The sequence below is a fragment of the Eutrigla gurnardus genome (assembly GCF_963514095.1).
Source record: "Eutrigla gurnardus genome assembly, chromosome: 2".
Lineage (NCBI taxonomy): Eukaryota > Metazoa > Chordata > Actinopteri > Perciformes > Triglidae > Eutrigla > Eutrigla gurnardus.
Window position 1 is genome coordinate 22,040,898 of NC_139916.1, and position 24,057 is coordinate 22,064,954.

At 44.1% G+C, this 24,057-nt stretch overlaps 1 protein-coding gene across 2 annotated transcripts in view; it reads right to left on the minus strand.

The window, feature by feature from the left end:
• Positions 1-20,450, minus strand: part of pdzrn3b (PDZ domain containing RING finger 3b) — an 89,255-nt gene extending 68,805 nt beyond the window's left edge. The window contains exons 1-3 of one of the 2 annotated variants that reach the window (XM_084037631.1): positions 19,615-20,450; positions 13,959-14,045; positions 12,033-12,140 (exon numbers count right to left, since the gene is read on the minus strand). In XM_084037631.1, coding sequence (XP_083893757.1) covers positions 12,033-12,140; positions 13,959-14,045; positions 19,615-20,328 — 909 coding nt within the window. In that variant the 5' untranslated portion in view covers positions 20,329-20,450. The remainder of the gene's footprint in view (positions 1-12,032; positions 12,141-13,958; positions 14,046-19,614) is intronic. The other variant, XM_084037632.1, reaches the window with a different exon arrangement.
• Positions 20,451-24,057: the final 3,607 nt, after the last annotated feature.

A 24,057-nucleotide genomic window follows, 5' to 3' on the forward strand; every position in this document is an offset into this window, starting at 1 on the left:
CTCAATGAGCCGGCAACGGCCATTCCGCCGGTCTGTTTTTCAAAAAAGGAAAGAGGAAGTCTTGAATGAGACACAGAGGTCACACTTGAAAGGGAACATCTCTCTCTCAGGGGGAACAAGAGAAAGGCCGGAGCAAAGCGGCGTAACTGAGACGGAGAACGCCGCGGATGAACAATGTTTTTCTATTTTCACACATTTGCATGAGAAAAGGCCGTGCGGCAGCCACCAGTTCCACTACTTGGCGGATGGTGAATGGAGAGGGACACTCAACCTCCTGCTTAGGGAGCATGGGAGAATGGCATTCAAGGATATGTGGTGAGGATTAGTGGGTAGATGGAAGAAAACATTTTGATAAACAACACTTGGGGGGTCCAGGTCTTGGATGTGGAAGCCTATAGGCACTTTACGGTTTGGATGATGACATACGCGAGTACATGCTGGCTGTGTGTGCAACAGTGTGTCAAAGATCAGGAATGCAACCTACACAACCTGACTCCAGATCCATGTGCTATTAGTGGGTGTGTCGAATGCATCATGTGGCCCAATATTTGGTGTCCACATATATGTGCATGTGTTTGTGTGTGTCACATTACACCGGTGAGAAATCACAAGCGTACAAGCAACGAGATGCTCACAACTGCGTTACCTCGGGTCATGTAGAGAACATCACCGTGACTCTATTGACGCTGGTGTTGTCTGTTTAACGAGTGGTAACTGGTGGCCCTTCGCCGATTTGTCAATCAAGTCATCCTGTTGCCGAACATTACCAAGTACTTTTGTTGCTTTGTTGTATCATCGTCATTTGAAGCCAAACCATGACGTATCCGAGTTTTGTTGCCTAAACCTACGTGTTAGAAACGACTAAAAGGAAAGTGTCCCTGGAAAAGTTAATGGAGAGTGCTGTTTCGTTGTATTGGAAAGTATTTTGTGCCAGACAGGGTTGGTTAAAAACACAAACAGCACATGCAGGTGTCCTCGTAAAAGCCTTCCATGAACTTTAAATACTCATCCGTGTTTATTATCTACATCGAACATTTAATGTGAGACAGTCCATGCAACCGCAAACGCATTTGGCTGAAGGTCACCAGTTAACGCGGTGACTCGTTCGGCTCAAACATCTGTTGTCATCGGAGTTCTGTACGACTTCAGTCCGCTGTTGGAATATCAATCCTGACAACCGGACAGGCACCAAGCAGACACTTTAATGCTGTTAACAGTTTTTATTCAATGTGCAAAGCTTGCCAACACGTCTGGATGGCTGCGGGGGAAAAAATGCCTCTTCCGTTGCCAACATGCACATTTTTGACAACGTCAGCAGTTAAAGGGTCTCTGCGCCTGTTGTACCACGCGCTTGGAGCATTTAACACCATTCACTGACGCTCAACGAAGTAAAGTCGACAAATAGCAGGAGGGCGTATCAAATGTGTACTGCAGGACTTATGTACATAAAGTTAAGGCACATGCGCTTAAGTTCTCTTAAGAAAATGTGTTGATGTATCCCAATTAGCTGGCCTAGTATTGAACATCTGTCATGTACAGGAGGGACAATTATGTACGGTGATGTCAACCCTGTGTGTTTTACATCTGTTCAGTCCTAATGGAGCCTCACAAAATTAAACCCAACATCTGTCGGCAGCACACAGCGTGTTCGGGCGGATTAGGTTCGCTTCACAAAAGCTTCAGACTTAAGGGTCAGACTGTCGGATGTGAAGGAGCGATTAGTTATCGGAAAAGTCGTGTTTTTCACTTTTAAAACCACAAATGAGAATTAGCATTAGATCAGGACAAGTACTGCACGTCAAATACAGAAATACAGTGTAACTTGACTTAACTGACTTTTCCACACAAGTTAGCTAAAACCTCACAGCCTACGAATGCGTCTGATAACATTTGTGGGAATAAACAGGCAACACGATGGCTAAATCGGATCTGAAATGTCTCCTTGTGAACCAAACTCAGTTGGCCGTTCAGACTCATTTGCATTAGGTTGAGATTAAGTGTAATAGCCTGCTGCATAGCTCGCCACGCCACATTCATCATGCGCTGTGTGTCTGTCATTGCCTGCTCTACAGCTAAGGCAGCATCCAGAAAGTGAAGTACCGGACTGGAAGGAAGCAGCTAGATTAGATTAGTTAGATTAATGCTTAAATAATTATCTCTGATCTGCCACTCCTTTCTGTTACCCTGCTGCTCTTGTTCATAATCAATCAGTCTTCTTAATAGGTCCGATGAGTACGATTTTCCTAAAAAAAGAAAAACAATCTATAGAATGGACACACTAGAAGTGTTTGGTATCTGCAGAGCCCCGACCCTCCGCCTGTCTTTTCTTATTTTGTTGAGTTCGGGACATTTCTGGGTATCAACCTCGGTGAAAATGTCCAGGTGCCAGATCGAAAACATGCATCCAAGAAAAAACTCATTTAGCAATTTAGAAAGGCAAAACGGGGAAAAATATTATTCCAAAACGAGAGTGAATCACCCGCTGGCGAGGTAGGAGGGACCACCTTTGAACGTTGATTTGAGTTCAGATCAGACAAAACGCTCCAGAATGGAATATATTGTGACCTGAAAAGGAAACTTTGCATATTTCCAACTGGCGTTGTATTGTTGCAAATGCAAATGAGCGATGTTTGGCTTCCCTCCACGGTGCCGGCGCCCGGAGCTCTCTGCTCACATGCCAGCGAGGATCCATCGGATGTCGTCTTTCGCTGGCGGTTGAGCAAGGGAAAAAACTTGGCAAAGTTTCCCTTTAAGGGCAGATGGGATCAAGGAAGCATGAAAAAACTCTTCTCTGGTGATGTCACAAAAAAAAACCTAGTGTACGTGATTAACAGCGAGTTGAGATTAAAGTCATACGGAGCTGTGGGAAAAATAAGTCCACTTCATCATCTCACTGGAGCAACAACTGCAATGCTTCCATATGATATGGAGACAAGCACACTCTGGCATTGTGATTGATGGAGGGAATAAATAAGCTATAATCTGCCCAGACTACCAATGTTGGATCATACAACGCCTCTCAAACCATGTCTAAATCACTGTCAGACTATAGCCGTAGCCACAGAAAGCACTACGTGTGTCACAGTGGCTGCCGCCCACGAGTGAGAGTGAAGAGAACAGGAAAGTCCCTTTGTGTATCATCATAATGTTGACTCTGGTCATAAAACACTCACGAGAACCTAGTTGTCTCTAAAGAGTTATTCCTGTAGGTATTGTTAAAAAAAAAAAAAAAAAAAAAACTAGTTTCCTGTGAAATGTAACAAAAGCTGCATGCATGTCAATATTTTGTGATTTACTCTTAAGTGTGCTGCTGAGGCCTGGCAGTCTGTTTCTCAGCTTAATTGATTCTCCTTCATGGAGCATTCCCTCAATCACCAGCGCCCATTTACTTTTTATGTTTGCCATAATGCCGCTATCTATCAGCTCTAAGTGGAAAGAACGACCTCTATATAGGCCGAACGCTAAGCACTCTTAGTTTATTTGACAAAAACCACCATGGTGAAGTATTTTACTGTCTAGTCGTTTCTGCTGACGTTTCCCTAAAGCTCAGACACAGATGACTAAAAGAGGCCTTCGCCGTTCTGGCTCCTCTGCAGCAGGAACCCGGCACAAAGATTTACAACTTCTTAAATGGAGGAGCAGAGAGTTTTAAACTGTGGTCTACACAATAGAGGATATGTCTGGTAAAAACTGTCAACGCTTTCATTAAGCTGCTGGTTTTAGGACTGTTTTCTATTTCTCTTGTGTTCCCTGGTGAGATTCCCGCTGTGATCATCTCGAATGTAGTGAAAGCTCCATTGCAATGTTATCTTTGCTGCAGCGGAGAAGAAGACTGGCAGGGGAACAGAGTGCAGCACTGATACACATGCACTGCTCAAACAAATTAAGGGAACACTTAATTGTAATAGCTATTACACAACAATATTATAGGGAACTGGATACTTTACACACTGGGGCAGTGAATTTGCATGTCAATATATTTTTTAAAAACTTGTTTTTTTCATGATAAGGTTCACGTAGAACGAATATATTAAGAAGCGTCATTTTTTCTCCAGGTGTATGGAAGGACAATATTCAACACATACACCTAGTGGGCAAAAACAGGGAGGCTCCGTAGCCCGAACCAAGGGGCCAAACTTTTTATGCAACCGTAACAAAAAGTGTCAGCTGTAGCAAATTCGTATTGCCGCAAGTATGAAAGGTTTCAATGCAAACACATTCACATGCAAGTGTTGCACCTTGTTTTCATGTTGATTATTCATCAAGCCCCTGATGTGTAAAGGCTCCTACAGGGGATCACCATCGGCATGAAGCATTTGAGAACATTAAAGTTAGATTAGATGTGCTTTCAGTAATAAATAGACATTTAGAAATCTTTCTTTTACATTGGAACTATTTACTGATGAAGATCATGTAATATGATTGAAAGATCCAGGAAAGCTATCAAATAGACCTTGAGGTGATACCAGAGAAGCAACAATATCCTGTGACTGTGCTTTGGTACCTTTCTTTGTAATTACTGCGACTTTGAATTATACTTTGTGACTTCTTGTGACAAAGTACATTTAACTGTGAACCCTACAAGTTTTGTACAAATTCAGAGGCACTTATCATCACTTTGTGAGAGAATGAACTCACTGTGATTATCAGTCTGTTAATCCATTTATCTCAAAAATTGCTTCAAACTTTTTGCCTCAGGAATTCAACCACATGGAAACACACTTGTGTCAAGTGTGTTAAGCCAATCTCTGCCCTGGGAGAGAGAGAGACAGAGAGAGAGAGAGTGGGCGGTGATTAACATGCTGCAGTCAGGATGCATTTCAGAGGGGCACTGGGAGGAAACGAGGGGCTATTACAGCACAACTAAGGGTCTGTTAATCAGTTTATTAGGGTTTAATTGAGGGTAGTTAATTAGGAGTCGTTGGGCAGTCTGTGCTCGGGGGTCTGGCTGACATAAGAAGCAGCTGGCAGAGCAACCTGAGACGATTGTTACCGAGCCATTTACACAAGACCAGTGATTGATTGGCAGGGAAATTAGCCTTAATTACACCTGTCTATTTTTGCCTGCTTTAAACCTTTTAGGAGCCGTAAATGAACCCACGAGTGGACAGGGGGCAGTTCGGCGCGACTGTGTTGAGGGAACAGCAAACACATTTACAGTAGACCCAGACTGTCTGTCTCCACAAAAATCATCAAGTGCCGCTCTGCCTTTGAGGACGCAAGCTGTTTAAACTGAGTGGAACATACGATATTCTGTGTGTGTTGAGGGACAGAGACAAAAGCAACCATCTGGCATAAGCTCACCTCACACCATCTCTAGACTGAGACGACTCCACATCTTAAAAAAAATCCTTTTTTCTTTTTTTTTCACCCCCCTCCCCATATAGACCAGGCGGAAAACAAAGGTGTGCTTGTCCTGACTTCTTAAAACCAGCTCTGCATAGGGCAGCGGCTACCACCAGAAGCTGATTATGGACTCTTTAAAGTTAGATTTGATTTAATGTCCTGGTCCTGCCTCAGCTGGACCACGGGGCACAGGAATGCGACTCGCTGCTCGGATTGGCCCGCTTAGCCTTGGGGTGGATTCATCCCGTCTAAGGATCCAGACAGCAGAAACAGAGCGGTGCCACATTCAGCTTGCCCATCTGGGGAATAAACACGCTGCATGCACAGGGGCCCGAATCCAATAAAGAGCCTGACAAAGGGCCGCTTCTTGCTTGAGAATGCCAAACAACACGTGATTCCCCACGGGGAAATAACCTCTGTGTCTGTTCCTCGTAGGCCTCCGGGTCAGAAATAACGCCTGGGGAACTTTTGGCACATGTCCTCCTGAGAACGCCATGTGCTGCGACAACTTATTGATGATGGCGGGGTCCAGCCAAACAAACAAGGAGGACTGGTGACATGCTAAATACATCTTCACATGAAATCTGCTGTCAGATTTAATGACCTTACATGTGCTCCACTGCAAAAGTCGATAATAATCTGTGGACTCATCAAATATGTAGTTTCATTCAAAGACACACTGAAGAACTTTACACAGCTTTACACAACAAGCCATGAAACACAGGAAACATTACTGAACACTCACTGAAGTGGATTGAATGAATACATTGTTATTATAAAGATATTGTGATATTACTTACTACTAAAGTTATCCACATCTACTGATTGTGATCTAATATCTCATTGTGTATACATTTAGTAAAAAGACGTTTTTACCCTGTAATATAGGCAAAAGCATTGTGATATTAGATTTTCTCTCTTCCCCAACCCTCACAATCATATCTGGAATATCTTGAAGGACAAAAGTGATTTTAAATTTGCAACATAAGGCTGCACTTTGCTTCCAATGTCTTCTTCAAATATCTCACTTGCCCTGGTGGTGGCCCCGACACCAAAAAGGAATAAAAAGCTCACGCATGCTTCGGACCCTCCTCCAAAACAGCTCACTTCACATTTCTGTCAGTCACTGTGCTATCCGGCTGCATTTTAGAGGCCGTCCACACGTACCAAAACAATCTTTTTTTCTCCGTTTTTCCTTGGCATCGTTTCAAGAAAATCTGCGTCCACATGAATCCACTGTTTGCCGTTGCTATCACAACAAGTTAAAGCTCTGGCTTCTAGCCACCCGATGACCCGATCAAAAAACACCCATGAGATGACAATTTGTCCCGTATAAACAATAAGCATCAAAAGCTGTCCCCCTAAGGACCTTGACGAGACGTTGTCACACGTTGGGATGGATTAATTTGAAAAATAAATGCCTACATTCATGGGAAGTTAGCTAGCGGTTGTTTGTTAGCATCGTAATAAAGTAGCATATCTGTGACTTTTTTCCCGGAATATCGCCCCCGTCTCTCGGCTCCATTTATTTTACATACAGTGGCCCTGATACGCTGTTGTACAGACGAGCAGAATATCTGCTACGAGCACGGAGGCCGCCGTTGTTGTTGTTGTTACGAGACGTCGCGGGGGAAGAAGTCAGGCTCGAAGGTCGAGTGGCGGGCCGATGACGTCATCGTATTCGTTTTCGCCGTCCACACGAACACGAAACGGAGGGGTGTCGTTTTTTTCTTTTTCACACAAAAAAGTGTCCGTATGGACGGCCGGCCGAAACACACAAGACTTGTGCGTTTACCCACAAAAAACTTTTTCATGTGGACGGCCCCTTAAACTACCTCTGGCTGTGGTGACTTGACACTTAAAGTAACGGTGGGGAGGTTCGAGGTGTTTAGTGGCGCACCGTGGGTAACCTCGCAACTCACACAGCTAGCGACACCTAAGGAACAGCAGCCGTCAGGAGTGTCACACTTTCACATTTTTTTGTGGAATATAGACGTGAACTCGCTCGAGATAAAACACCTTATTTTGCAGATGAAAAATTTTGCACCTTATTATGAGATGAAGCTGTTTCCCCCTTTGTTCCAAACGCAAGGCCACAAGCCCATTGATTCTTTGATAATTACCATAAGCTGTAGCAATATGGTCATGGGAACAGGTTGTGTCAAACACAATAAAGCTGATCCGCGCGTAGCGAGTTACAAAGTCTCAGGATGTGGGTTCAATTCCAAATCCTTTGCCAAATAACACGATGCTGTTTTTTGAGCCGTCTGTTCAGCGTTTTAGACACTCTTGATAGTGACCCCTGGTATTTCTACACCACATTCCCCCTGCTGCTCCCTGAGCATATTGCTCAAAAATTATGCATCTAAATGAACAGGAGGTCAGGGCCAGCTGATCCGACTTGCATCGCCTGTTACAAAACGGTACCGGCACAAAGGTGTATATATATATACACCTTTGTGCCGTTGTGCAAAAATTTTGCCTTAGTAGAGACACATTCCTGCCCCCCCCCCCCCCCCCCCTCCACATGCAGCCTCTTCCTCTACATTAGAAGCCTCTTCTCCCAAATGTCAGTTTATTTTGAAGGACTTGTTGCCGTTCGCCCTCTGTGACCCGGAGAATGTTTGCTGGGATTTACAAGGTGACATTTGCAACGGCAGCCCAGGCGTCTCCATTCTCTTCCTATTTTCACACTCAGAGAGCCCACACAGAAAACATCCCCTCCACTCCGAGAGCTCAGGCACGGCCGTTCTGGGATTGTGACATTGGCTTAGTTGTGTTGCACAAGCAAAGAGGCTTGAAGAGAGTGGAAGGTAATTTTTTTTTTGGGGGGGGGGGCATTGAGCAATGCTGAAAAGCTTGGAGTTTCAGCATTGCTCAATGTGAAGTAGCACTGAAGGAAAACAAATTCTGGGAATACATTATAACGGGGAATTATGCATAATAAAAGCAAATAACACTAGAGCTGACCTTCGCCAAAGACATTCTTAGTCGACTAAGACTAATTGATTAGTTGATTTAATTGACCGATCTGTCAAAGCATCGTGCTTAAAGCACCACTTTAAATCTTGTGTTTATCAAAAATGCCCATACGTTTCTTCACGTTAGTCATTCAGCATGAAAAAGCATGAATAACAGACAATTAGTTGACTAATCAATTAAGGAAGGGCATTTTAAAGACTTTCTACTTCCGCTCGGCAATCTGAAAACATGATTAGAGACAGAGCCAGGGCTGCACAGCAGAGCCCTTCATACCGCGCCGATCCCCCCGTAACACTGAATCAGGACTTATTCATGAAATCCCAGTGGCAAACACGAGCGGATCCTGACTGGAGTGCTAAGATTTTTCAGCTTGCGGAGGGGCTAGCGAAAGCAAACACAGCGGCTCAAGGTTTTTATGAGAAAAATGTCCGGCTGAACAAGGAGGCATTCATGTGCTGATTCATACCAGCCTGTAGCTCAGTTAGAGGACGGCCATCTGCCATCGCACTCCCCCGCTAAGAGCCCCGTTACAGAAGGACGAGCCGTGGATCATCATGTACATGTTACATCCATATAGACTTACTGGAACTAACACCTCTGCTACAGGAGGAGAAAACAGCTCCCCGGCTGTGGATCTCTGCCTCCTCAGGTGAACATGCTTTTCACCGCTTACTAATGTGATTGTTCGGTGCTGCTGATCCCCACAGCGGTGTAATGCTACGCCTTGGCAATGGCTGTCACAACTAGCCAGATTTCATGTGTTAGAGAAGCACATTGCCTTGCCACTGTGATAAAAAATGTGGGCGCTGATGCTAAAAGTGACACATTAGCAGGTTGTGGATTCATCTTTAAAGGTCCACTAGTCCATATTTTTACATTTAAAATGTATCAAATGATCATGCGGCTGAATAAAATGACCCTGCTCTATTCAGCCTTGCTTCCAGCTGCAGCAAGCAAAGAAAAGAGTTACGACCTCGAGGTCGTACGCCTCCGCCATCCACGTCCGTCCAAAATGTCATCACTTTAGCATTTTATCCTATTAGACATTTTTTGTGAAATTGTCACAATTAGCATATGAAGTTGTGAGTTATGGCCAAAAATGGGCTTTCTGAGGTCGCAGTGTCCTACTAAATTCTAATCGGCAGGTGGACGTTTGTCCCACATTAAACAAATTCCCTCTATGAGAAAAATCTGACACGCCCACTGTATGCTACTTGCTGAGTCAAAAGTCAATACCTCAATATCACATGGACAGGAATCCAAATGTCCAAAAATATCTGTCAGATGAGGAAAACCGTGGTCTACAAGAAGGTGGTTGATGTAAGCACTAACACCTTAAAGGTCAATCTGAAAAATCTGACTGAAGATTATTATGACATGATATTGATTGACAAGCTCAACGTTTTAGATTTAACATGACATTTACTATCATGGAGATGAAAAGATTTAGTAATCAATGTATAATTTAAGTCGGTTGAAAACCCACAAATTGACTGTCCCAGCTTTTTTTAAATCACTGTAAACTGAATATTTTTGGGGTTTTGGACATAAACTCATTTGCATATGTATTAAACAATAAATACAACAGGTTTACTGATGATTAAAGGAATTTAAAAAAAGCCTCATATCCTGTTATTATTTAAATATTTTTACAAATTGCTTCCATTCTAAAAGCACATGTTTTCGTTGAGTACATCTGGCGTACTCTAAAAATGATCTGAATTGCAAAGATCATCAACCACGTACTAAAAGCGTTTCTATGCATATTGTGTGAAAGCCGCTGATGTCATCTGCCTGAAACAAATAGAGAAAAGCATACTTCCAGCGAGGTGTGATGAGAAACCAGATTTGAAGGCTGCAACCTCTTTCTAAACGCGCTGCGTCCCACACAGAGCGCTCAATAGCTTGGAGTTACGAGCTGTTGGTTTCAACCCACAAGTTCAAAACATTAATATGAAACTGCCTTTGGGTGCCTGGGATTAAATTCCTCGGCTTCACAACTGTACACCGGAGTTCACAGACCCCATCACCCGAGGTTGAATACGTAGCCCACACAATTGCAAACCACGTCGTTATGACGATGCGTTTCTCTTTGTGGCCTGAAAAACCAATGACATTGGTTCATTCATTTTTGTTTTTTTGCTTGAACTTGCAAACAAAGACCTTCACTCTCAGGTTTCCCGTCGGATGAAAAGCAAAAATGTGGAACGACAACTCTGAACTGTCTATACATTTCTATTTCAATGACATGATAGATTTATTTTGTTGCTCTTTGTGCACTAATGCATCACTCTTGAAAAGAAAAGGTCACTTAATAGGGCGCTTTGCTACCTCCTTAGGCTCTCCGCATTCTCTCTGCTCATGCGACTGCGACACTCACAATAGAAGAAATAAAAAACTATAAATGCACGTAAGCGCAGCATTTTATCCTTAAGCAAAACCTGGTTGTTGTTTTGTTTCAAAGCCACTAGAGGGTAACAGGTTATCTCAACCCAAAATCCTAAACAAGATATCTTCTCAAGTAACTGAATACAGCAACATCTGGCCCATTAACATGATTGCTCAGCCTCCACACACGCCTGGCCAAACACACACTGTTTGGTTCCCCTTGTTCACGTCCATGCGACATGTGAGCTAATCTCTCTCCGCTCATCAGCTTGTGGCCCGCATGGAGTCTCTTGTTGGACTTGAGTCGCCGGGATACGAGCGAATGGCTGGATCAACCTGCCCCCTTTGTCGGGGGGGGGGGGGGGGGGGATCTCAAACTGCAGAGAGCTTTCGAGACACTTGATTGTGTTACTGGAAGCGATTATGACTGAGGACTAACATGTCACATCTTAGTTACGGCATTGCCCTAATTGCAACCACAATATTTACAACCGTGGCTCCTGCCAGAGGCCTTGTGGCATTCTTGCACCAACTGCGTGAATGACAGGATAAGAGTGATCAACGCGGTCCAGATGTCGGAGTCTTCCATTCTCGTAAACACTTTTCCGTAACAAACATCCCTGCGAGCTTGTGCCAGTCAAAGCGCTCCGGGGACAATTTCACTGAGGTTTGACAATAAAGTCTGCAACAAACCGCATTTGTCATCTTGCGGCCACACACACACACACTTGTAAATCCACATAAATGTCTCCGCTCAACGCGGCCATTGTGTAAGATTCTGCTTGACAACTGTTCTATAAAGGCAACCTTTGTGGTGTCGAGTTTTTCAACGCGTCCGTCGCGTCGACCTCAGGGCTCGCCAGCCTTTCCACACGAGACTCTGTTTAAAGGCGAGAGGAGGATGCTACACGGCAGCTCTGTCACAAGGGATTTATCAGCTTGGAAGCGAAACGCCGGACTCTTTCTCACTCGGCCAGACCGAAAGACAAGACAGCCTCGCCTCAGGTTTAATCGCTCTATCTGCAGTGACGCTCCACTTAACAAAGCCTCTGTCTGAGAGTCGATTGGCAGAAGTGCATGTGGAAACATTTACTGTGTGCAGGACTTACTTCCTTCAGCAATAAAAAAGCTCCAAAACATAAAAGCTCATTCGTCGTCAAAAGTCACAGGAACGTAAATATTCAGTGGTGGGATCGTGCTTCCTTCGCTGTCGTCGTCGTTTTAAAGGGCAGACGGCAGCTGTCACCACATCCAGCTTCCCTGTCTACAGTACGTTAAACTCCTCCGTATGAAACAACACAGCGTAGGCCACATACCTCTATTATTCTGTCGTGGATTTGAAGGCCTTCTTCCTTGTCCGCCGGACCTTCCTCGATGATCTTGGATACAAAGATCCCTTCGTTCGAAGAGCTGTCATTGTCGTCCTATTGGGAAAGAAATGCAGTGATTGGCTGGACAATGATACAAAGGAGAATAGTGGATTGCACATTTCTGACAGAATCTCTGAAAAACGACTTTACTAAAAAAAACCTGGAACCAATTTGTGCATCTCCCAAGCTAAAGGGTCGTGTCACCCACATTACATCCTACCAGAGCTTTATAGATGTGCAGATGACATTGAATAGCAGCTTGTCTTTCCAGAAGTAATTTACAAATCACTAAATTGAATAATTTCACTTTTTTATTCGTTTTCATAGAGGAAGCAGTGATTTCAGGGCGCCGCATATCTCAAAATCTGGGCACATGTTACCAAAAATATCTGGCAAGCCCAGACACCAGTAGAGGTGAATGGAAAAATAAGTCTATTTGTAACCGAGCCCTTTACCCTGCCCTTGAGGGTTAGCTTTAACTTCAGATGCTTCCCGAGCCCGAGAGGAGGGATCCTGGCCTGCAAAAGGCTATGTCAACATGTTGGATGGACATGAAGTAGACTGTATCTAACACCGTGGCCGAGAGCCCGGAGTCAGCACTAAGACTGCGAACATCTCTATCAACACTCCCTTTAAAACCACATGTAATGCGTTCTTACACTTCGTGCTGAGCTCCGCAACACAGCTACGATTTAATGGGATACTTAAAGAAACCTCAGAAGTCGCAGCGCGCTCGCTCTAATTAATTATTTCTGGTCCGCTTCCTCTTTCAGGGGCATCGTGTACGGTGTTGACGCGGCAACGCTTTGCTGCTAATTTTTCGACGAGCTTAAGGGGTTGCCTTACAACTACCCCCTATCTCCAGAGTTGCAGACGGACCAGCCCTCCCTGAGACCACAAAACCTGGCAGCTGATTGCTCTTATGCCGAGCTATGCCAGAACAACAGCCACATGAAACACGCGTGTCAAAGGCCACGGGGATATTAGCTATTTCCATTTTAATGAATAGCTTCTTACACAGACTGCTGATTTGAGGCCCGCGGAGAAAACGAAAGCCAAGTATTATCTCTGCTCTGCTTATGGTCGGGGTTTGATGCATGGTTCTGTCACAAGAGGGAGAAAGGTCGCAAATCTACGAGACTGTGGACTCTGGTATAAAAAAAATAAAAAAACACACACAGCTTTTCATGTGTAGATCTTTTTATAGTTTCCCCGCCATTAAAAGTTTTACTGTGATAAGGTCTGTCGCTTCAGAAATGTGCGTCACTGTGGCAGTGGAAAAACAGTTGAGTAGAGTCCCGATGAAACAGATACGGGGGAACACCATTTCAACAGGAGCCTCCGCTGCAGAAACAAAGCACCATGTATGGAAGATAGAGTTGTAACCCAGTGTGGAGATATTTTCAACCCTTTACTCAGCAGAGCTTGTAGCATCATTAATGCCTTTTTACCTCAGAGCCCCGAGGCAGAAAACAAAGTGGCTGTGAAAGGTTCAGGCCGGGATAAAAGACCCTTTCCTTCCCTCTGTGTTTACCTCACCACCAAAATCCCCTCAATTAGAGACAAAACAACTGTGGTCAAAGCCATAATCCCAGATTTAACTCTCATAAAAGTAATTATAGTTTTTTTTTAATCTGTAATGCCAAATCCGCGAAACCAGACCAATATATAAACACAATAAAACTTAATAGGTGCGGTCCATCCATCCACAGACGAGGGAACACATGCATGACTGTGTAAACTGTGTCACTCAGTAACGAGAGGGCCTGTGGTGCTTCAAGTATACATGCTATTCATTCCTGGGTTGCCATATGACACTCGGCCGATCACCGGGGGAGATGAAACCTCCGGGGCGCTCGGCTTTCAACCTACCGTGCATGGCCTTCCTCCTACGATGTTAAAACCCAGAGATCCGCCCTCGCGAAGAAGGACAACCGTCGTGCTTTTAGTCTCGCCTTCCTACAGACAGACAGAGGAGAGACACGTGGAGAGACAGATGGCAAGAGGTTATAACATAATAATCTATTATTAAATCAAGGTGAGCGACAGAATGATTCAACCGGGTCCTTAAAGAGGAAGAGCAGAGCAGGAAAGAATGACCGAGACGTGATCCAACTTCTGAGAAGATAACAGAGGAGCTCAAATATATAAAATTACAAAGAGAACAAGGTGTAGGCTTGAGAGAAAGTTAATAGTACCTTATTAACTTTTGGCGCTACGTCCTTATGTGTGTGTCATATTACCGTGTGATGACGTATGTACAGGGCAATCGGGCCTCGGCACGGAACGTATCAACTGGCCGTAGTGTGAGTGCGACCCAAGTCTGTCAAGCTAACGTTAGCTTAAGCCACTACAGTGCTGAGCTGAGGTTGGTTTGTCAGATATAAAACACCATGAGTTTGTCATTTTCAACATAGTTATCAGTCATGCATAAGTGTATGTGTCCCAGTCCAATAATGTAGGCTTCTACATTTTAATTGTAATAGAAAGATCTTAAGAGCGAGTTATTTCATCTCATTTGATTAATATAGACAGAAGTTTTATGTTTTTGATTATGCTTGGTAAAAATGATCAGGTTTAAAACAAACACATAACAAAATGAAAATGGAAATGTTCCTCTGATCATTCAATAAGTGACCAGTCTGAAGCGCCAACAGCCCATCCCTCCCACAGACTGTTGTCCCATGTAAAGCAATACACCAGAGGAGCTCTCACTCTTACTTTCATGACATGAAAACCTCTGGGAAACTCGCAGGGTCAGCTCCTAATCGCTTTTTTCCAAGCAGGACTCAGAGGGGAGCTATGAGGTGACATAATTTCAGCTGCCACTCCAGAATGCTGCAACATAGAGGGACTAAATATAAAGCCTGACATGTACAGTGTCCTGGTTGCCATGTATTCTAAAAAAGACCATCATGTGCATGTCAGGCCATTCGGGAATGTCCGCTCCTGCAGCGTGTCACGGCAGCATTAGCAACACATGCTTCCACATTAAGGCGAGAGCAGCCTTTACTGTCAACAAGTAGACAGTTGGGCATCCAGTGTAAATGGAGGAGGAACATAAGAGCAGAAAAAAAGCAACAAGGAACAATTTCATTTCCATTTGCGTTGCACTGAAATCAGTCACAAGCAGGGTTGGCATTTCGTCATTTTAGGGGCAAGGCCATTTGGCCTTGGCCATGGCCGTCGTGAAATTCCCACCCTGGTCACAAGCCCCAAAACAAATTAGATGGGTTTTAAAGGTGTTTTGACATTTCCTCCGCAAGAGCCATTAAAATGAACTCTGGGTAATTAGGCAGCATTTTTTTCCCCACATCTGTGAACACTCTAGCAAAGCTCTAATCCAGAAGAAACGAGGTGAATCTCTTCAGGAGGTTGTTTGTGCGTTTACTTAAACGAAAAGGTATGCCCAGGTGATAAAAAAAACCATGTCCTTACCACCAAAAACGCTGACATCACTTTGGGTGGAACACATGGAAGCTATGTGGAGTGAACAAACGTTTAACATTAACGGGAAAGGAAGAACGGGCACGTTCGTTACTGAGGAGAGAGAGCAAGCTGGCAGCGAAGCCTTGCTCGCTGGCGACTTGGCACTCTCACGGCGAGCCCTTGCCTCAGCAACAGTCACACTTTCCGAGTCTGTCATGTATCAAACTGCTTCCTCTCCGTCTGCCTCTTAACTAATTATACTGTAATGCAGAACGAACAAAGAAATAATGATTCATAAATCTATCAGCCAGTGATTAAGAAGTAGAAACTCCGTGGCCCGGCCATGGGATTCTCCGAGTGTGGAGGTATGTTAGGATTCAAAGAAATGAGAGGATTATTACTCAGTGAGGCGAAGGTATGAATATGAAGGAAGCAGCAGCAGCATAATCATTTCTTTCTTTGAAGGGTTACTTTCAAATAATAAAGAGCCGAAGCTGTTTTGATGACTTCTGGCAAGCTTTTAATAATGTGATCTCTGTCATATTCAATTGGCGCCCATGCGTTTGAGATGACTAATGGGCCACATTATTCTGTTAAATGATCCCATGGATTCATGCTTTAAAATTAGACCACAATTAACTTTATTGCATTGAGCCCTTGATTCCCCAAATCAAATCCAAATGGAGGCTTAATCTGTTTGATGTCTTGTGATTTTGATAGACGCTCTTTATCGCATCAAGCAACGCAAACACTGTCATCGTCATGCAGCCGAAGAGGAGCTCGGTTCAGAACGGAGGTCTGAGGCTGAATGGAAAGTGTGACAGCCCTGAAGTCATCCAGAGGGTGATTTGAGCTTCTTCTCTCTTTTTTGTGTGTGTGTGTTTTGGCTTTGTTTTATTGCTCTGGCTGGCTCACTGAAGAAAGTGAAAAAAAAGTGTCGGGACTATTATTGGAAACTCAAGTCACTTGTTCCACATTGTCATGCTATCCCGATTTCCCTCACAGTCGCAGTCGCCGAGATATTAAAAGAAGACATTACAATCCTCCGTCTGGCTCAGGAGGCCTGACTGAGGAGCGACGGAGATGTGGAAGCAAACTAAAGTAGGTTACCCATCATGACGGAGCAGTAGGCCATCTTTGATTTGTGAATGGAGGGAGAAAAATGTCACAACCAATCTGCATTAGACACTTCTCATCATGGACATTTGGATTTGTGAAATATAGTAACAGATGCACTCCATTGAGTTGTTTCAGGTCTGTGGCACAAGCCGTGGCACGAGTCCAATTCGGCGATTCATCCTTCGGAGGCTACGTATTGAGACTGAGTGAGTCACAGCGGCAGTGACGAGACCGTCACGTTTCAAAGACTCCTTCAAATGCAGCCCAGAAAAGCTGCCTTCTTGTTCCGGATTTGGACGATCCAGCTGATTCACAACCTCTCCCAAGAATTATTGGGCGCTGGTGACGAAGCAAAATATATATGACCAGATAATGTTAATTACCTCATATACTCTTTATTGACAACTGCGGCTGGCTGCTGGGTGATGGGAGGAACAAAGGCTGTGGGGGGCACAGCTGGTGACGCAAACAGGAAATCCTCAGTAGACCAGAACGTCTCATTTCGGAGACCACTCCGTTCGGCATTTGCGGCTTTCAAAGTCGATGACGACTGCTAATTGGGACACAGATATTGCCAATGCTGGCTCACTCCCATGCTTCGAAGGAACGTAGCTATCCTGAATATCATTAAGTCAGACTTCCCTGCATGGAAGAAGTTTAGTAGTCACCCCATGTGATAACAATTGATCAGTGACATCACAAAAAGGAAGCTGGGCTCCGGGAGATGTTCAGTGGCAGTCTGCAAGTCGCCCGCCTCCCACAGCTAATCCCACTTGTGATGCTCCGTTTCATATTGCGTATTGAGTCTCTCCACCAAACAATCCCGCTCTCCGGTTGACTGAACCCAATGAATGAGCCTTTTCTAGAAAAAAAAGGAGCTTTCCAACAAACCACATCATCCACAAAATTTAGTTTCCTCTCCATCCGACCTGCTCTCGCTCTCTTATGTGAGTGATTCCCAGAACAAATCCCGTGTCTTTTATGTGTGTTCAAGGCGTTTCAGAACAAGGGGCTCCTGTTAACATTAGCAGGGCTAATACACTGAACCTATACCTCAGTGGTATAGGACTGTAATGCCCCCGTCAAATGAACTATGATAACCAGCTGTGCTCCAGGGCCCGGCGAGCTTCTGTATATCAGCATGAGCGATTTCACCATTTCCCCGCATCGGTGCTTTTGATGCGCAATTTACCAGTCTACCGGAACACATTTCGCTGGGAACTGAGCCCATAACGAAGGAATGAAACCACCAAGAGAAAAAAAAGGAGAGAGGGAAGAGTAAAGTCTTTGAAAGATGTCACTTAAACAAGATGTGCAGCTGTGTGAGAAGCTGAGTAAGAAGCTTCAGTGAACAAAAAAAAACAGGGAGTTAAAGGTATAAAGTTAAAAAGGAGGACAAACTCCATGAAGGTGCCCATTCATCCACATGACTTTATGTAACAGCGTCAGCAGCGTGTGTGCCCAATCAAAAGCTCCTCCTCCTGTTCTTGGACACATTTGTATAACTAAGCCTGATTACATTGGGACCCCTCCCCTCTGCCCACCACAGCAGCAGTGCAACCACCATACACTAATTCATTTCATTATCTGACTTATGAACTCCTGTGTCCTTTATGGTGCTGATAATTGGTCGTTACAGGAGGCATTGGGTTTTTAAAATTTGAGCCATAAAACACCCTTACACCAGGCTTCCTGGACCTTTTCCTCAATAATTGTGGTGCGGGAATGAGTCCTTAAACCTTGGAAAGACTTTGCATTTTTACACTTCTGGTTCCCTCGTCTCCTAGTCGATGGGTTTTTGGGGTCGATGCCTGAAACCTATCTGTGGTCGACGCAAGCTGAAGCGATTTTTACGTTTTGTTCAACGACATTAAATGTCAGTCAGCTTGTGAATTATGAAGCTTTTATATTTCCTAAAAAAAGGTGGTTGCTAACAATTGTCTAAATGAGACTACTGAAAGTCATCATGGTGCCTTTAAGTTAGTGGTGGTGAAGTGAAGTCACACCACCGCTATTCACAGCCTAATATACTCTAAACCTATCATGCCTCTTTATTTCGTCTTTATTTCTTTACTAAAATCTTAAAAGTGGTGTTTTCTGCAAACATCCAAAATTGCCATTGGCTTTTCGTCTATGCTACCTCCCAGGGGTTGGCCTACAGAAACACCACCACACCGCTCTATATGAGCCTATTAGCCAACAGATGTAGATGCATTATTAACCGACGGCCAGCAGACACTTCTACATCTTTTATTTGTCTCATCATCTTCACAGTATCCATAAAACGATGGAATATTAAAAGGACTCCCAGCACCTCAAAAGGTATTAATATCCAACGTCTTCCACAGCACCGATCCAACTTTGGGGCCCTGAAACTCTGCTGTGTCCATGATTCTGATTTGTTATGATTGTCTGGGGAGGGAGAGGGCCCAACATCACGATGACAGGGAGCCTCAAAGGCAATATAACTGGAGCCTGGCTCTTGTTGTGTACAGAACTGCAGTAAATATTTGGCCCTCCCCCCATTGACTGCCAGCTGGCCACAGGCACAGCTGACATCCATGTCTCAAAAGCAGACAGTGGAAGAAGCAAAACTCCTGAAAACCTGCTTCCAAGAGGGACAGTCGAATCCCCAAATAAATCAATAAATCAAAAGTAGTCTATTTTCAACTGGGGTGCAGTTCCAAAAAAACGCCCTAGACAGGAAACTGAAAGTGAGTCCCAGAGAGCAAGTAAACATGTTGAGAGAGAGATTTAAAAAAAAAAAAGGTGGCCCTCAAACTGTCTTACAGCAGGATGTCAGTTTAGATATGTTGCTACAACATATTTAGCAAAGAGTCCATCACAATTAACTTAGAGAATTATTCAGAAACACATACACACATACTTTTTTGTTCTATACTACTAGAAAGCAGGTTTTCCAGCGGTGACAGGGAGACACTAACTGTGGATAGGAGCGCTCCGTGGAAGCAGCGCTTACCTTGCAGGAGAAAGCCACGGTCTTGGTGAGGGAGTCGATCCTCTCACTGTACTCGGTGAATTTCTTCTGATATTTCAGAGCTGTCACCTGCAGCTCGCTGTGCACGGCGGAAAGTTGCGCCAGCAGCGACTTCTCCCTCTTGTTGGCTTCGATAGTCTGCTTCTTGAACTCCCGGTCCAGGCTGAGGAGTTTGCAGTGCAGCGCGCTGTTGTGCGCCTTCAGGGCTCTCAGGCAGCAGTGGCTGTTGCTTTTCTGCTCTTTGTGGCTGAGCATCAGCCCGCAGCCGCTCTCGCATATCCCCACCGGCCTGCAGTCGCACGTCTCCCGCATGTGAGCGTCCACGTCCCGCAGGCTGAGCACCTCGCTGCATCCTTTATTCCTGCACTTGGCCGGGGAGTAGTCGCACATCTCGGTGTGCTCGGCCAGATGCTGCAGCTTCACCACGGCATCGCAGCCCCTCGCGTGGTTGTCACATTTGATCTCCAGCTTCAGGATGAGGTTTTTCAGGGGCAGGACGTGGTTCAGCTCTTTCGCGGAGACCCGCTGACATTTGACGGGGCAGCTGCTCTGCTGGACGACCCAGGGCAGCACGCAGCCGGAGCAGAAGACGTGACCGCACGGAGTCGTCAGCGGGTCCTCCAGCACTTTATTGCACAAGTTGCATTTGAAATCCGGGTCCACGGTCCCCTTGAAGCGGTCCAGCTCGAATCCCATGATTTTCAAAGTCCCAAATCCAAAGTTGTTGGCTCCCACCCCCGCAGATCTCAGTCGGAGCAGTGGGGCGTTTTAGCTGGTCATTGGTGGAGCGCTAGCAGACCGACTACAAGCTCCCCTCACTGTCTAAACTCTACTAATTGACCGAGACTTTTGGTGCCTTCAGGGCGCCTCGTAAACTTATTCTTGAAAGTTGGAAAAGTTTGTAAGCCTGAAACATAATTACTTTCGTTAACTTATCAAGTGGAAACAAATTTTTGCGTGGAGCTGCAAAATGAAAAAGACAAACTCGGGATAAAGTTCATTGTTGTTAGAGGCTTTGACACAAAGTTAAACCTTATACACATAAATGTCAGGCTAAAGTTACAGTCTGTTCTATAATATGCCAAAGTTCTTTTCTCTACTGATGACATTAAAGACATTGTCTTTGTTACGAAGAACAAATTGAAACTCCCTCAAACGTTCGCGTGACATAAACAGCAAGAAGAATTATTTTAACAGCCGTGAAGGCAGCATTTCTGGGGGCAAAGGCACGGAGGAGAAAATTACCGTAACTACTCTAGTAACTGCGCATTTGAGTTTGCGAATTTATTATGAAAAAAATATATATTCCTGATGTCCAAAAATAAATGTTTCACGGAGAATAGAAGACGCTTGTCTTGAAGCCATTGAACACAAGATCGTTTTATTTATTGGTTCGAAACAAAATATGGGCAGATGAGCACTTTACGTGAAGCGTTACAAGCTTGACCAACTGTGTTGGCACTCTGTTGGGCTGAGATGTTGATGCAAATATATATTTGATATATAGGATGACAATTTAATACGACAGCCTTGTAGCTATATCCCCCACCTGAATGTCTAAGAGATATATTACACTAAAGCGTTAGACATGGTGACATGATAGTACGATATTTACAACAGTGGGTGAGTGTTAACGACCAACTTTGGAAGGACACTACCAGTACAACCACAAAGCGAGGCTTTCAAGTTACAACACACCTGTGAAGAAGGAGGAGATCAAGTAAGAGTTAAAGAAATCAACCTGGATCAAAATGTGGTATGAAAATTAATATCTAAGGCACCATTGTGGGATTCTTGTTTGGGATTCTTGTTTGAGCATACCTCGCACCAAACTCTTTATGTAAACAAAGCATGGGACTGAGTTTAAGCCAGAAAGTAGGCTTACCAAAATGTATTTGAATTGTAAATCAAAATCTAGTGTGGGCATACTGGATGTGCTCAGCTGAGGAAAAGCATAGCCTCCACTGCCCAGGCAGGAACACTCAGCCTCTGTTGGTTCTGAACTGGCCTTGATTAGATACCCATTCCTACCGCCTGCCTCCTCTTTCGGAAATCCAGTTTTATGCAATGCCATGCTCAATAAAACCTTTCCATATGTGTATTATCCGGAACTAAAAACAAGGGCTTATCAAAGACTTCATGGACAAAGTATGACAGAGAGAGTCTGGGCTTCCAGGTAATCCTACACTGATGTTATGGGTTGTCTGAGATGGAGTGGAAGAAAAACTCTGTGTGCAGTCACGTCAAAGGTCCTTGTAATGTGTATATACAGCCTGTTTTTAAAACTCACTGTGCGATTTTCTTAGCAGGTACTCTATAGATCAAGGCTGAAATTTTTCGCTTTTAGGTAGAAATAAAATGTTTAAAGATGTGGAAAAATGAACAAACGAACAAACGAAAGAGTGGGCTGGTGTTTTACTTTAACACCTGTTTTCTCGGCCAGTTTTCACAAAGTAATTGAAGTTATTTCATGCTGATGCACATCGGCTGTACACGGCCATATATTATTTCACACTTCAGAGCTTGAGGCTGATATCAAATCTAGCACTTTTGTTCAGGTTACCTTGGAGAAGTATTATCCTTGGAATATTGTGTTCAGCACCACAGAATCAAACCAGCAGCCCACCAGCTACAACCAGCCTCTTGGCCTCTGGGCCAACCTGCCGCCTGTGATTTATTATTTCAGTCCAGGAACAAACAACCTGCCTGTCTGTGTATGGGCTGTTTACTGCGAGAGTGCCTCAGTTGGAGAAATGTTTGCTCTCCAAATGGAGTGAGAATAAATAAGCAGTTGTTTTTATAGACCGTGTCAGAGCGAGCATGAACCTATGACAGACTGAAAGTTTGGGATTTTCATGGTACAATGTGTCAAAGGAGCTGATATGCTGATAGGAATGTTTTCCATGAGACTGGGTGAAGTGGCAACAGAGGGGGCTCAGACGAGTCCATGCTGGGTCCACCCCAAAAGACAGACAGCGTCCCTAGATAAGAGTTAATCCCAGTCCTCCAACCTAAACTGTGAGTGAAGGATCAGACACAAACCGGACCCCCAGGACTGCAGGTCAAAATAGCATTTGAAGATACGCTCCACCACCAAAGCTTCCAGTTCTTTTGACTGTATGGTACCAGCTGATTCTTGGATTTTTGGAAACATTTTTTGGGTGAAAAAAGTTATGTGCTGGTCTATTTCTTGGAAATGTGTTTTTGTATAGATCAAAGTTATAATGTGCAACAATTCCTAAAAATAAAGAAAATAGAAAATATTGCCTGATAGAAAAACAATCCCTCTCAATTGTCCCTTTTGACCCACTAGAAATGTGTGGTGCTGTGTGGATCTGTCAAGACGCTGCCCTCTGTCTATATTTTCTCTTTTCTTTTTCTCTTGCTGTGTTTGGCGCATCGTTATAAGGAGGTCAGAACAACAGATCTGTTGCGTGAGAAAGAAAGTCCATGTAGTGTAGGTAGGAGGGGATGTCGGATGGGTCAAACACAAGACTTTCAGCAAGGAGATCGCTGTTTGTGTCCCTTCTGAAACCAAGTAAACGTTGACTTATTTCACCCTAGTTTTGTTACATAACTTATGTAGCCACTTAACATCAGTTAGTTAAGAAACATACTTATTTTAGTCAAAACATTTTCCTTTTTTTAAGCAAATCTAAAAACTTTGAAAAGAGACTGTATGCATGTAACGAGCAGAAACTGACACACCTTCCCTGAAAGAAGATAGGTACCTAGAGCGTCATAATTAGAAGCTTACGGTTACTGTCAAAGTGACAAGTGAGCATGTTGTGCAGCATTCAGTCTTAACGCTAAGCTAAGCTATTAGCCTGGCTGCTGTAGCTTCATATTTTGCATACAAACATGTGAGATATAAATCTTCACATCTAACCCTCGCCAAGAAAGCAAGTAAGCCCATTTCCCAAAATACAGAACCATTCCTCCAAAAGAAAATTCAAAGGCCTTTTTTTCTTTTAAAACGAATTATCCATCACATAATACATGCACAAGAAAGGGTGCAGAGTGATGCACGCTTTGAGTGACACGAACAGAGTGGTCCTGGGTTTCATTGTTGATCCCTCTCACTCGGAGCCTTTGTTGTAAGGCAACAGAGAGATCGAGTTTTCGGCATGTGCAATGGGGGTGTTTTGTGCACGGCTTTGGAGTTGGGCCATTTAGTAATCATCGCCACTCTTCTTTAGATATGTCAAAGACATGAGGGCCATGTGGGAAACTGCAAAGATGAGTTATTGCTCTCCGGGACGCCTTTTCATGTCGCGCTGAAACATGATGTACTTACAAAAGGAATACACTATCCATCTCGCTGTGGTTTCCCATGCTCCTGCAACTCCCTTGGGAGTCAGTAATATTGTCAAAACCTAGTCTAGCTCCCAAATGATTTATATGCCAATAGTATGGTTTGTTTTT